The following is a 12,218-nucleotide window of genomic DNA, read 5'->3' on the forward strand; positions in this document are numbered from 1 at the left end:
TTGATCACTGTGAATTCCGTATTAATTGTCGGTACAATTCGGAACTCATCGTTGATTTTAGTAATTTGGCGAAAACAATCCAGATACTTACAACACATTCATAAATAATACAAAATGAGTAGTGTCGCACTGTGGCGAGTAACATTTTAAACTTGGCTAAGTAAATTTTGTTTGTCCACTAGCCAAAGAAGAGTAAGTTATAAAACCGAGTGTAGAACACTGTTAATAATACGTGCTCTTATTAGGTACCACAGTAATTGGTGACACACAAGATCGCATGACAGTACAGTAACGTGTGTGGCGATTAAACGGCTTTTATTACAAACTGCTAAATACTGTAGGCCTATAGAGGAAAATATATCGTATTATCGTAACTCCAGTCATCTCATACAATGTAGGTTTATTTTCCAAAAACAACAACGTGCTATCTCAACAAAACAATAAAGGATTTCTCGATACCACATGCACAGACTACAAGTCATCGCGTTTTTTCCACATGCAAAGGTGAAGGTCATTTGAAGAAGACTGTACAATTTTCGTTGTTGGCTACTGCTTAGGCCTAGTACCCAGAATTTGTTAATATACACGGGTGTAGCCTGTAGGAAGATATCAAAAAGTGGGGTGGGTGGGTACACACACGTATAAAATTAGTATATAAACCATCGATGCCGCTTCCTACGTCAGTGATGTAGATAGGCCTATCAACTGCTGAGCATGGGTAATAATTAAATAAACGGAATATTCAAGAATAACCACTAACATTAAACAGTTTACATTTATTTCAGTGTTTCAGTTAATTGGGAATAAATTAATTTGAGTGATTTTAGCATGGGTCCGTTCAATAGGCTAATAAACATTAAAACTATAAGTCCGTCCCACAGGGAACGCCTTAGCCCGAGTACTCTGACTTAAGAGAGCTAGACGGACATTTGAACATAAACACGCTCTCATTATTTATGTCCAAATGTCCGTCTAGCTCTCTTACAGTCAGAGTACTCGGGTTAGAAACGCATTTTTTATTACTATGAAATTTACTACACGTTATTCATTTCTAAGCCGATTGATTTGTAAATTGCACACAAAATTAGTATTGTTTTGTTATTTCCAATACAAGTTGGATAAATCTGAACTTCTTGTGCAAACATCTATTGACCAACTTGGACAAATTTGTGCAGTCATCCTATGACAAAACTGGACAAAGCTGTGAAGTTTCTGTGCAGTCATCTACTGACTTTTATTGGTGAAAGGAATAGTTTGAACTTTTTAGTTTTTCTGTCTTTTTGAAAATGGCATGTGAAACTTAAAACTGACATTGACATTGAGATTGTTTTTATTTCTCTCTGGCTGCAAAGAGTAAACTAAGATTTTTCAGACAGCTTGCCTTCATGTCTTTCATCTTGAGATTGAGTTTTTCTCTGGCAAACACATTTAAGGTAGGGTAACCTTTCTTTGAACTGAAAAAAACAACAAAAAAAAAACAAAAAAAACTACCTACTCTACTTTTTTTGGCCATGTTACCTGAAACAAACTTTTTTTTTTTTTTGGCCTTATGTGTTTTTTAACAACACATGGTTCCATTCATTTTCAGATATGGTTTAGAATGCCTGTTCAGATACTTCAGCTATGGCCTTGAAAGAAGATTTCGGCCAGAGTTGTTCAAAGAATTCCAGGACGAAACCATCCGAGACTATGAAAGTGGTAAGCTACATCATACAGATGAAACACCGAAAGTAAAATAAATAGTCAGTGTAGTTCTGTAACTGGCAAGAGATTTACAAATTATAAAGTTAAAGTTTACTTTGTTTAATAATGACTACATGGATTAGTTAATCATTGGCCATTGGATGTTAAATATTTGGTAATTTTAACACAGTCTCAGGGATGTCAATCTTCTGCGGATTCGCGTATTTCTGACTTTTTTGTGGTCATTTGGATAATTTTTGAGATGAGTGCAAATCAGGTTTAAAAATTGGTGGTGGGGTGGAGACTCTTTTTCTATCGGTATCGCTGTATTGTTCTAATTATACCACAGCAGGTCAGTATCACTTGGGGAGCACTTATTTAAAAAATATTTCCTGGGGGGCTTACAGCACCGCCCCCACCCCCCGGGACCCCCAGCTGGATTATTACGGATTTCTTCTCTCGCTGCGCTCGAATTATTTTTCTCGCTTTGATCGACTTACGGCTTTTTTTCAATTTCTTGTTGACATCCCTGTGTCTACGGAGGAAACCGTTATATTTTTCCATTAGCAGATAAGGAGATGAGGAGTTTTTATATGCACTTTTCGATCTTTAATATACTAATTGTAAATGCACTGGTTGGGATGGGCAGAAACCCAAATGGATTTGCCAAGGTGTTTATATTCTATGACCCAAGCACCTCAGGCGAATGCTCTATCAACTGAGCAAAATCTTTCCCTTGGATATTATGATTGCATTTTATGCTGAAATAGTTGAAGAGTTTGGTCTTGCCTGTACGTTAAGTGTAACCAAAAATAATGGGAAAGATCTTTACATATTACAAAATGTAGTGTACAGATATGAAAAAAATGTTTTTGTTCTGCTTTCAGGTCAGCTTTATGGATTGGAAAAATTCTGGGCTTTTCTCAAATACTCGAGAAGAAAAGTGGATATTGATCCAAAATTGCAGTCCTGGCTATCGAAATTCAAACGGCTAGAAGATTTTAGAGTAGATGTGAGTGAATCGACATATTGTTGTGTAGAAAATTGCTAAGTGTGTCCCTGTATCCAGCTGTTAAAGACCTACTCAGTGATTACCATGTTTGTTTTTCACCTTGTCAAAATCATTATTATGCCAAATATGCTACAGCCCCATTATATACATTAATATTCTCTATGGCTTTTGAATTTTAAATTTTTTAAAGGATGCTTAAAGTGTTTAAGTAGTTGCCACTTGCATATCCTGAAATTGTCAAATAATTCACTACTAGATCAGCTTTATAATGAAATGTATTGAAGGCATTTATTTGCTTTCATAACAAAAAATATTGATGATATCTTTAATGAGTTAAATGTTTGGGAGAGGGGTAGTGGTTTATAAACAGGTTTACAAAATCTTCCAGAAAGTTCTACAGACTTTTGGTAATATCATCTTATATTGCTTCACTGTGTTTACTTATATATGATAAAAAAGAGTTAGTTTATTTTGTTTAATGACACCACTAGAACACATAGATTTTTAGATATAATAGTGTCAGAATTATTACTCCCATATTTAATTGTATATGATGTTAGTGAACCAAATTATTGCACCCTACCCCATATTTAATTGTATATGATGTTAGTGAACCAAATTATTGCACACACACACACACACACACACACACACACCGTATTTAACAGTATATGATGTTGGTGAACCAAATTATTGTGCCCTCCCCTACCCCATCCCCATATTTAATTGTATACAATGTTAGTTAACAAAATTATTATTCCATTTATTTACTTGTATATAATGTATTATGTTTCAGTTCGAGGACCAACCTGGAGGCAACCCTTTGCCAAAGATAAACCGACAGAACAGCCAACCGTCACAAGGTACTCAAGAGAAAACGAGTGAAATGGCAGACCAATCAAAGGAAGTTTCACAAACGTCTGATGTCGGTAAAGAAGCGGCTAAGAGCACATCTGAAAACAGCAAGCAGGCAGGAGGAGAAAAACCATCAGTTGAAGCCTCGGAGGCGTCTGCAGTTAAAGTATTATAGTTTAAGATTTGTCTTAGTCAGTCTATCAGTCACTATTGCTTGTGTCAACTGTTGGTCAACTAGAAAAATCACAGTCATAGTTTATCTTTTTTGTCTTGCACTGATCTTGAAATCTAAGTGTGTTTTAAGAATAAAGGTGAAAAAAAAAAGGCAACAGATTTGTAAATGAGAAGTAGTTAAGAGAACTTCACACTGATTTTCATAGTTTTTGTGGTTCTCGTCAATCTGGTAACCACGTTCAGATTTTAATTTTTTTTAGAATTGTAAGTTATTAACCCCATTAACATTTATCAGGATTAATAAAATGGAAGAGTAGAATTTTTTAAATTGATAAAGTTTCATTTGAATGTTCTCTCTCCTAGAGAGTAACGAGCTCATGTACAGATAAAACGTTTCTGTTTAGAACCCCTCCCAAAAAAGAAATAACTTATAGAGATCACTAACACTAATGTTTTATTTCAGTGACTCAATTAATTTAAACAGACAAGAGTTATGAGCTTTACAATATATTGGAGTAACTCGCACAAAAATTAAATTGTTTAGCAAAAGTGGTGAATCTCTGTAAAGACTATTTTAGTTTTGTGCTTGCTTACTTTGGTAATAAATCCAAGTAAACGCTCAAGGAATCTGAATTGTATTTTTTAACTTACACTAAGTGCTTCCTGTACTTACTGCCAAATGTTAAAATTTAACCTTTCCATTCAAAATAATAAGAAAATGACACAAATTTTCAATTCAGCTACAAAATATTTTCCCATATTTCTTGGAAGTTTTAACAAATATTGTTTAGTCTTCTCATTTGTCAATAGGTATGGCATTACTTAGGGGAAACAAGTAAAAGTGTTGACAATATCTTATTTACATTACTGCTTACTTGATAACAAGTAAAATTTTACGTTTGTGATACAATGTATTATTGAGCTAAACCTGTCTGTTGACAGAGTGGTTCTTTTCAATTGTTGTTTTAGTGCCTTGGAATTACTATGGGTAACCGTGTGATATGATCTGCGTGAACTGACAACTGTGAGATATCACTGGTATGATCCGATTGATTCTCATCAACTAGTATTTGCAATAAACGCATGGACATTATTTGGTGATAAAAGACAAATGATTTAAAACCTCCAAAAGTGTGATTTTTGTATGAATACCATCGTACACTGATCATGTTTTGTATGAATACCATCGTACACTGATCATGTTTTGTATGAATACCATCGTACACTGATCATGTTTTGTATGAATACCATCGTACACTGATCATGTTTTGTATGAATACCATCGTACACTGATCATGTTTTGTATGAATACCATCGTACACTGATCATGTTTGTCACCTGAAAATTGTTAACCAGCGACCTAATGTGTGTGTCTACAAACTAACCACTGCTTAATATAGGTCACTTGGTATTGAATTGGTGTTAAGCCAATGGTATAATGATTACTTTAGACAGGTAGTTGGTTAATACAGGTCAGTTTCTACTGTATGGGGAGTTGAGTGAATATACAACCACTTTAGACAGGTGACTGGTTACTACAGGTTGGTGTATGCTATATGGGGAGTTGAGTAAATAGTACCACTGTTTTAGACAGGTGACTGGTTACTACAGGTCAGTATGCTATACTGGGAGTTCATTGAATAGTACCATTGTTTTAGACAGGTGACTGGTTAACACAGGTCAGTTTGTACTATATTGGGAATGAGAAGAATAGTATTACCACTCGTTGAACAGTTTCTACATTTATTAACCCCAAATTGATCAGGATGGTGTTAATTTGATGAAACTGTAGAGAAAATGAAGATGCCTAATGATGTCAACAAGGTTTTGATGTATTCATGCTATTTATTTTTAGAACTTATATATTCACAGTCACAATAGAGCTGTCATTTACACAGATGATTAATAGAAGAAAAAGAACACCAATGTACTTTGAATATATAGGACTGAAATTGTAATGATGTGGAAAACAGTTTTGTGAATTCAAAACACTGCTTTGTAAAGATACACACAATTTCTAATTGTTTTTTTTTAATTTGTTGTAATTGATTATAAATAATGCATTTTGGTGTATTGACTACTGTTTAATTATGTGTTGTGGAAGATCCATTTAAAATTCATGTCCATAATTGTCTTATGGAACTCAAAAAGATATCTTTATTTTCTCATGTTTGCCGGTGTTTTAGAATTATTTTGTCTCATTTATTTTATTTTAATTTTTTAAAATACAAAAGAAGTTGTGATCAACATTTGCAGTATCACATTGTTTAGATAAAGAAAGTATCATCTTTAAATGCAGGTAAAATGTTACAAGTTGATTTAATGTGTTTTTCATTTCAACAAAATTTTGTTTTCTCTAGTATGTTGGTAACTCGTGTTATGTAAACTGTATCCTGTTACATTTGTTAATTGTAATAGTAAGAACACAAAATTATTCAATTATTTATTTTGGTTTCATTAATCCAATTTTATATCAGAAAGGTATTTGATAATATCCAGTGTCGTTGCTGACAAGGTATTTTTCTGTCTGTTGTGATATTTGTAAAAAGCTTTTTTTCATCCGGATTGAAATGATCCATTTGCTATTTTTTTTACCTTTCTAAATGTTAGATTAGGAGAAAATAGCTTGTTTTGTTATTTGACTATTGATATGAGTATTTATTTTTCATCTTGTGTAGACAGTTATGTGGCATTCTTTTCAAATGCAGGATTATTATTTTTTATTTCTAAAGTTGTTACTGTGTAATAAATATGTACAGCTTTCAAGAATTAATACTTGTCAAAATTAATACCATATATTCAATCAAGTATTTATTCGATGAATTGTTTTATTAAGCTATATTAGCAGAGCATCAATGCTGATGAAACTTGCTTCCTGGCATGTTGCAAAAGATTGTTTTTGATATATTCATATATTAGTCAAAATCTTCATCGATGTGTTTTTTAAATATCATATTTTTTAAATAGTGGGTATTTATTAGTTGGGTTTTTTTAAAGGTAAAACATTGGGGTGGGGTGGGAAAACAAATTGGCATTTACTATTCCATCAAATTCATTGAAGAATAATCTAATTTATTAAATTTTTTAAGAATCATCCAATTAACAAATTAATTTGGGAAGTATTTATTTTCAGTTGCCATTTTCGTTTTGTATTTTAAACAATGGATTTAGCTTCGTAAAGGCAATGGGTGAAAAAAGGATCATTTTTATTGGGATCAATTTTCTCTTTTTAATCATGCAATTTATATTATTATTTTACAATAACCGTTCCACTGATCATTCTTGTATTTGCAAGTTATGAAAAAAAAGAAGGAAAAACAAGTAATTGTTTTAGTTTAGTTTTGTTGTCAATATGCTGTACATAGTCTTAAAATATATAGTTTTGTGACATGGTTGCAGTTTTATTTTCTGGTGCACTGACATTTTATTCTGTCATAGATATTCATTAACCTGTATATTGTGTATCCTAGTTACCATTGCTGTGGAGATTGTATATCATATCATATATAAACCAACTGCTCTCATCATTTTCTTCTACATATTGCAGGAGATGATTACATTTTTGAGTGTGAAATCAAAGTAGCCGATGTTTCGGTCAAGCCACGCTGCTGTTATTTTGGGAGTAATTGTGATAGTTATTTTTCTTTTTGAAATTAAATATTTTTTAGGACACATCATCAAAATCACTAACGGGTAACTATTGTTTGAATATATTTTATTAAAAATAAATTTCAACCTACCTGGTGGTGGGGGGGGGGTTTCGTTTTTTTTTTCTTCGTTTTTTTTTTTTTTTTCTTTTTTTTTCTTTTTTTTTGTCACCAAATACCAAACCATACCTGTGATTATTTTGTTTTGGCAACCAACACGTGTTCATTGAATGCTCAACAAAGTGAATTCTATGTGGCCTAAGGGGCTAAGTATTTATTATGATTATTTCTCTTGCAATATAAACCGCATGAATAATCTTCATTATGATAGAGGCATTGTACTCATAAACTCCTTAATCTCTATGCATCTTTCCCTTGTATGCACGTGTGTCATATGTATATTAAACTTGACATGTAGATTGTTTCTCAGACAAAATAGAAAAAAAAAAGTGTGTTCATTGAAACAAACAAAAAATGGTTGTATTTTAACTGTTTTATGTAGCCAAAGATTGATTGTAAATGGTAATAATTGGGTTTTAATAAACCGACTGTGTTTGTAATGTAAACTGTGATTACTCCGATAGTTGTGAAATTGAAAATGCTGTTATTTTAAGTACTTGAAGCCAGCCTGTAGTGTCTTTCCCTCATTGGCGGGTTTATATTCTCTTATTTACATGTGGCTGGGCTTGTATTGTTTACTGCAGTAATGTCCCTGTGAATAATTTTGTGCTCAACATTTTTTTTTTTTATTAATATATATTTTTTTTTAAATATTGTTTTAAAGTTTTCAGAAGCTATTCCAGTTGTGTAGTAAAATTTTGTTATGAAAATAAAAAAAATTACACTGGAGAGATCTGGTTGAAAAACCCAAAAAACTTATAATTACAGGATGCTACAACTAGCTATAGGCAACATAAAATTATGAATGAATGCTAAACAAATCGGATACTGAATGCAGAAACGCTTTCACAGGTGCAGCTTGTGCTCTAGGCAAATTAAGTTTGCCTAGAATATTTAATAAATACCAGATAAATTTAATGAATGCAAAAAAAACAAAAAAACCCATCTTCATAGATTAGTGTTTACTTGTAAATGGCCGATCTCTCCCTACAATTGTTTTTGTTAAGTTACACAATACATGGCTTGTTTCGTCCAAATCTAGATTTAATGGAGTATTTACACATTACTTATTTTATTTAAACTTTTTTATGTTTAAAAAAAAAATAAAAAATTGATGTACAACAGTATTCTCATGAGTAGAATTCATGCAGACATACTGTCAGCTTTATTGATAGTAGAATTCATGCAGACATACTGTCAGCTTCATTGATAGTAGAATTGATGCAGACATACTGTCAGCTTCATTGATAATCTTAATCTTCAATTTGCTTTTGTTTGCAAAAAACTGAAATAATGTTATGACAACAGTATCATCCTTAATAATCTGTTTTATTCAGTCTTAATATATATGATAAAGTGTAAAATAATTATGACAGTTTTTCATATGATAATGTGCTCAAATAAGATGGATCTGTGAAGAATTGACCAACCAATGTTGAAGAATTGGTTGGGTGATAAATTTGTTTTAATAATACACATGTGGGTGGCATGTGAATTTTAGGGATCAAAATATATTATTCCCCATTTTTGCTTTGAAAATAAGAAAATGAGCTTCGTAAGTAAATTGGCTCTTACTCAAGTGTGATAATTTATTTATTATTGGAAACTAGTTTGTTACAAAAATTCAGTGAGATCGGTTTCTAATTTATAATAAGATGTGCACAGATGTTCTAATTTTCAACATGTTTCTTAAAAGTACTTAAAATGTGATTGCTTCAATTAAATGTTTTTAACCATATTAAATATTACCATTTTATGATGTAAGTTTTTTTATATTTTTTATTTAAAAATAAAACAGAAGTTTTAATGTTTGGAAGTAGCTTGCAGGTTTATAAAACTTTAGTTTAGTGCTTATAAAACTTCAGTCTGCACAGAAGACCTGAACTGTCATTATTATTATTATACAGCAGTGTTCTCACTGCTCAATTTAAGCAGGGCGGCCCGCCCCACTGCATTTTACCACCCTCCTCTCACGTTCTCCGCCCTCCTTAATTTTTCTGCACCCCTCTTTATCACCGTACTATATTTTACAGCACCTATCTCCACTATTACCAAATGCACTTTTTTCCCACACATAAACAAATCCAGTCTGCACACTGGACATCAAAGGAAACAAGTTGTGTTGTGTATGAAAAAGCAATTGATGAAACATTAACTGTAAAGTAATTGAACAGTATATTTAACAGCCTCTATTTTGTTCCATACCTCTATCCATTTGTATGTTTAATACACACAATAAAAGTTATATTTTATTTGAGCAGTGAATTTTTATTTTTTTTTACGGATTTGGCAATCTTGGATTGAAAACACACACACACACACACACACACACACACACACACACACACACACATTTGTTTCCACTAACTATCGTCTGATATTTTGTCCTCAATTGCAGATGCAATTGGTTGTAACTGATGATTTTTACTTTGTCATTTCTGTTTATTCTGTTTATTCAGCAGTTCTTTATAAAATATAAACTTTTAATTTTTGGGGATATCACCGCTTATAAAAACAATGGAAGTGATAGTGTTATCATTAAAATCATTTATCTTGGCTGCCAAATAATACATACACCGCCTTTACAAAAACAACTACTTTTTATCAGCTGGCGATATTTTATCACAGCGATCGATTCATTCGATGATGATGGAAATAACAAAAAATGTATCGACATTAGGGGATCACATTCGTATATATTGAAATCTTTATTAAAATAATATTAAAACTTTGATCAGTTCAACAAAACCAGAACTGCCCGTGAATGTCAGACCGATAACATTTTCAGTTCAATTAAGACGAGTGTTTGTATTTCGCATAAACGTTTTTGTAGGCAAAATAAGCAGTATGTCTTTCCACAAAGTCTACCAACAACATACGACAAAGCGGTAACCAAGCTCTCTGCTCCCACCCCACCCCCCTTTTTTTTCCTCTTTTTTTTTTCTTTTTTCATTTTATTGAGTGTGGTGCCGCACAGCTGCCCTCCTTTCATATTCTGATTGTCATTATCAGAAAATATCCAAACTGTAATTACGATATGCTGTTCAGACTGTCATTACCATAGAATATTCAGACATTCAGACTGTCTTTACCAAAGAATATTCAGACTCTCATTACCATAGAATATTCAGACTGTCATTACCATAGAATATTCAGACTTGTGATATAATATCCAAACTGTCATTACAGTACAATAATTGGACTGCCTTCACCAAGCAGTATTCAGTCTGTCATTACAATACAATATCCAGACTGTCCCTACCACACAATAATCCGTGTGTCATTACCATACAATATTTAGTCTGTCATTACAGTACTCTATCCATGCAATAATCGGTCTTCACCATGCAGTTTTCAGACTGTCATTACCATACAACATACAATATTCAGACTATTACAATACAGTAATCAGATTGTCTTCACCATTCATTACCATACAACATACAATATTCAGACTGTTGTTGCCATGCAATGACAAGTCTGTTGAATTACGATCCAATTGAAGTTTTATAAGCATTGGCTAAAATGTCCAAATTATATTTCTTTTAGATTAGTTTTTGATAACTGATGATAAACATTTAACACTTGTTGAATAACAATTTGTATGAAGGCATATTATTTAAATTATTAGAAAAAAATTAACCACAACAAAATGTATCTATATGTAGTACAATGTATATCTTGTTATTGAGTTTCTGAAAGTGCTTGAAATCATTTGATGTATATAAAATGACTTCTGTGGATGGGGTTTATTATTATAATTTACTCTTCATTTCTGTGTTTGTGTGAAAATCGTTAAGAATGCTACGTGGTAGACTTTATCTTCCTGTCTGTACATTGATGTAAATATTTCATATCACTGATTTTAATCAACTTTGATTTCAGCTGTATTCAAACCTTGGTGCAGTTGTAATAATTCTAAGTGAAATCACTTGTTATGCTATACATAATATATTCAGCTCAATCATAATGGTAAAAAATCTCTTGTAGACTGGTAGAAACTTTTGGGCTTCGGTGCTATGTAATTTGCAAGTTCAAACCAAACTTTGATCCTTGTACTTTTTCTGTTTTCACTTTGTATAAGATTTTTGATGAGTGCAAACTAGAGAAATACAGTTTGATTTTGTTAGTCATAGCTATATGGTGTAAGATAAGAAAATGTGAAAAAAAAATAACCCCAAAAGACTACTTTGAAAAACCCCAAATGGTTGTTTGTTGTCATTTTAATTTAGTTTGATCACTAGGTTTGCCTGTTCGGCAGTGTACTTATTGCTCTCCAATTTGACCTATTCATTATTCCAAGGTGACCCATCTTTGTTGTACTAACCTCTTTCCCCACAGTCTAGATTTGTGCCAGTGGGACCTTACATAACTGTTTCTATACATTTTAAATTTTAAATGTGCACAAAGAGAACCCCAATTGCTTGGTAAGCAGATAGCGTCCATGCTGCTGGGCTGAAAAAACCCACCTAATATTTTAATGAAACCTCAGGACATTTCAAACTAGCCATTTGATATCCAATATGTGGTTCTTTCAACATTTGGTTGAAAAAAGAAAGAAGGCTACTCCTACTGATAAAGTAGCAAAAAACGGGGGAGGGAGGGTGAAAAGGTCCATGGAGGGTGACCAATTCTTGACCTACAGCCCACTCTTCCCCCTTTTGGAACAATGCTACTGTGTAAAGGAATGGTAATCACCCTAGCACATTGTGTACTGGGGTCTCATG

At 32.5% G+C, this 12,218-nt stretch overlaps 1 protein-coding gene across 3 annotated transcripts in view; it reads left to right on the forward strand.

The window, feature by feature from the left end:
- LOC121375446 (la-related protein 1-like) overlaps positions 1 to 9,793 on the forward strand; it is a 60,123-nt gene extending 50,330 nt beyond the window's left edge. For all 3 annotated transcript variants that reach the window (XM_041502908.1, XM_041502909.1, XM_041502910.1), the window contains exons 18-20: positions 1,589 to 1,698; positions 2,571 to 2,695; positions 3,492 to 9,793. In XM_041502908.1, the coding sequence (XP_041358842.1) occupies positions 1,589 to 1,698; positions 2,571 to 2,695; positions 3,492 to 3,725 (469 nt within the window). In that variant the 3' untranslated portion in view covers positions 3,726 to 9,793. The remainder of the gene's footprint in view (positions 1 to 1,588; positions 1,699 to 2,570; positions 2,696 to 3,491) is intronic.
- Positions 9,794 to 12,218: the final 2,425 nt, after the last annotated feature.

Source organism: Gigantopelta aegis, chromosome 6 (assembly GCF_016097555.1).
Source record: "Gigantopelta aegis isolate Gae_Host chromosome 6, Gae_host_genome, whole genome shotgun sequence".
Lineage (NCBI taxonomy): Eukaryota > Metazoa > Mollusca > Gastropoda > Neomphalida > Peltospiridae > Gigantopelta > Gigantopelta aegis.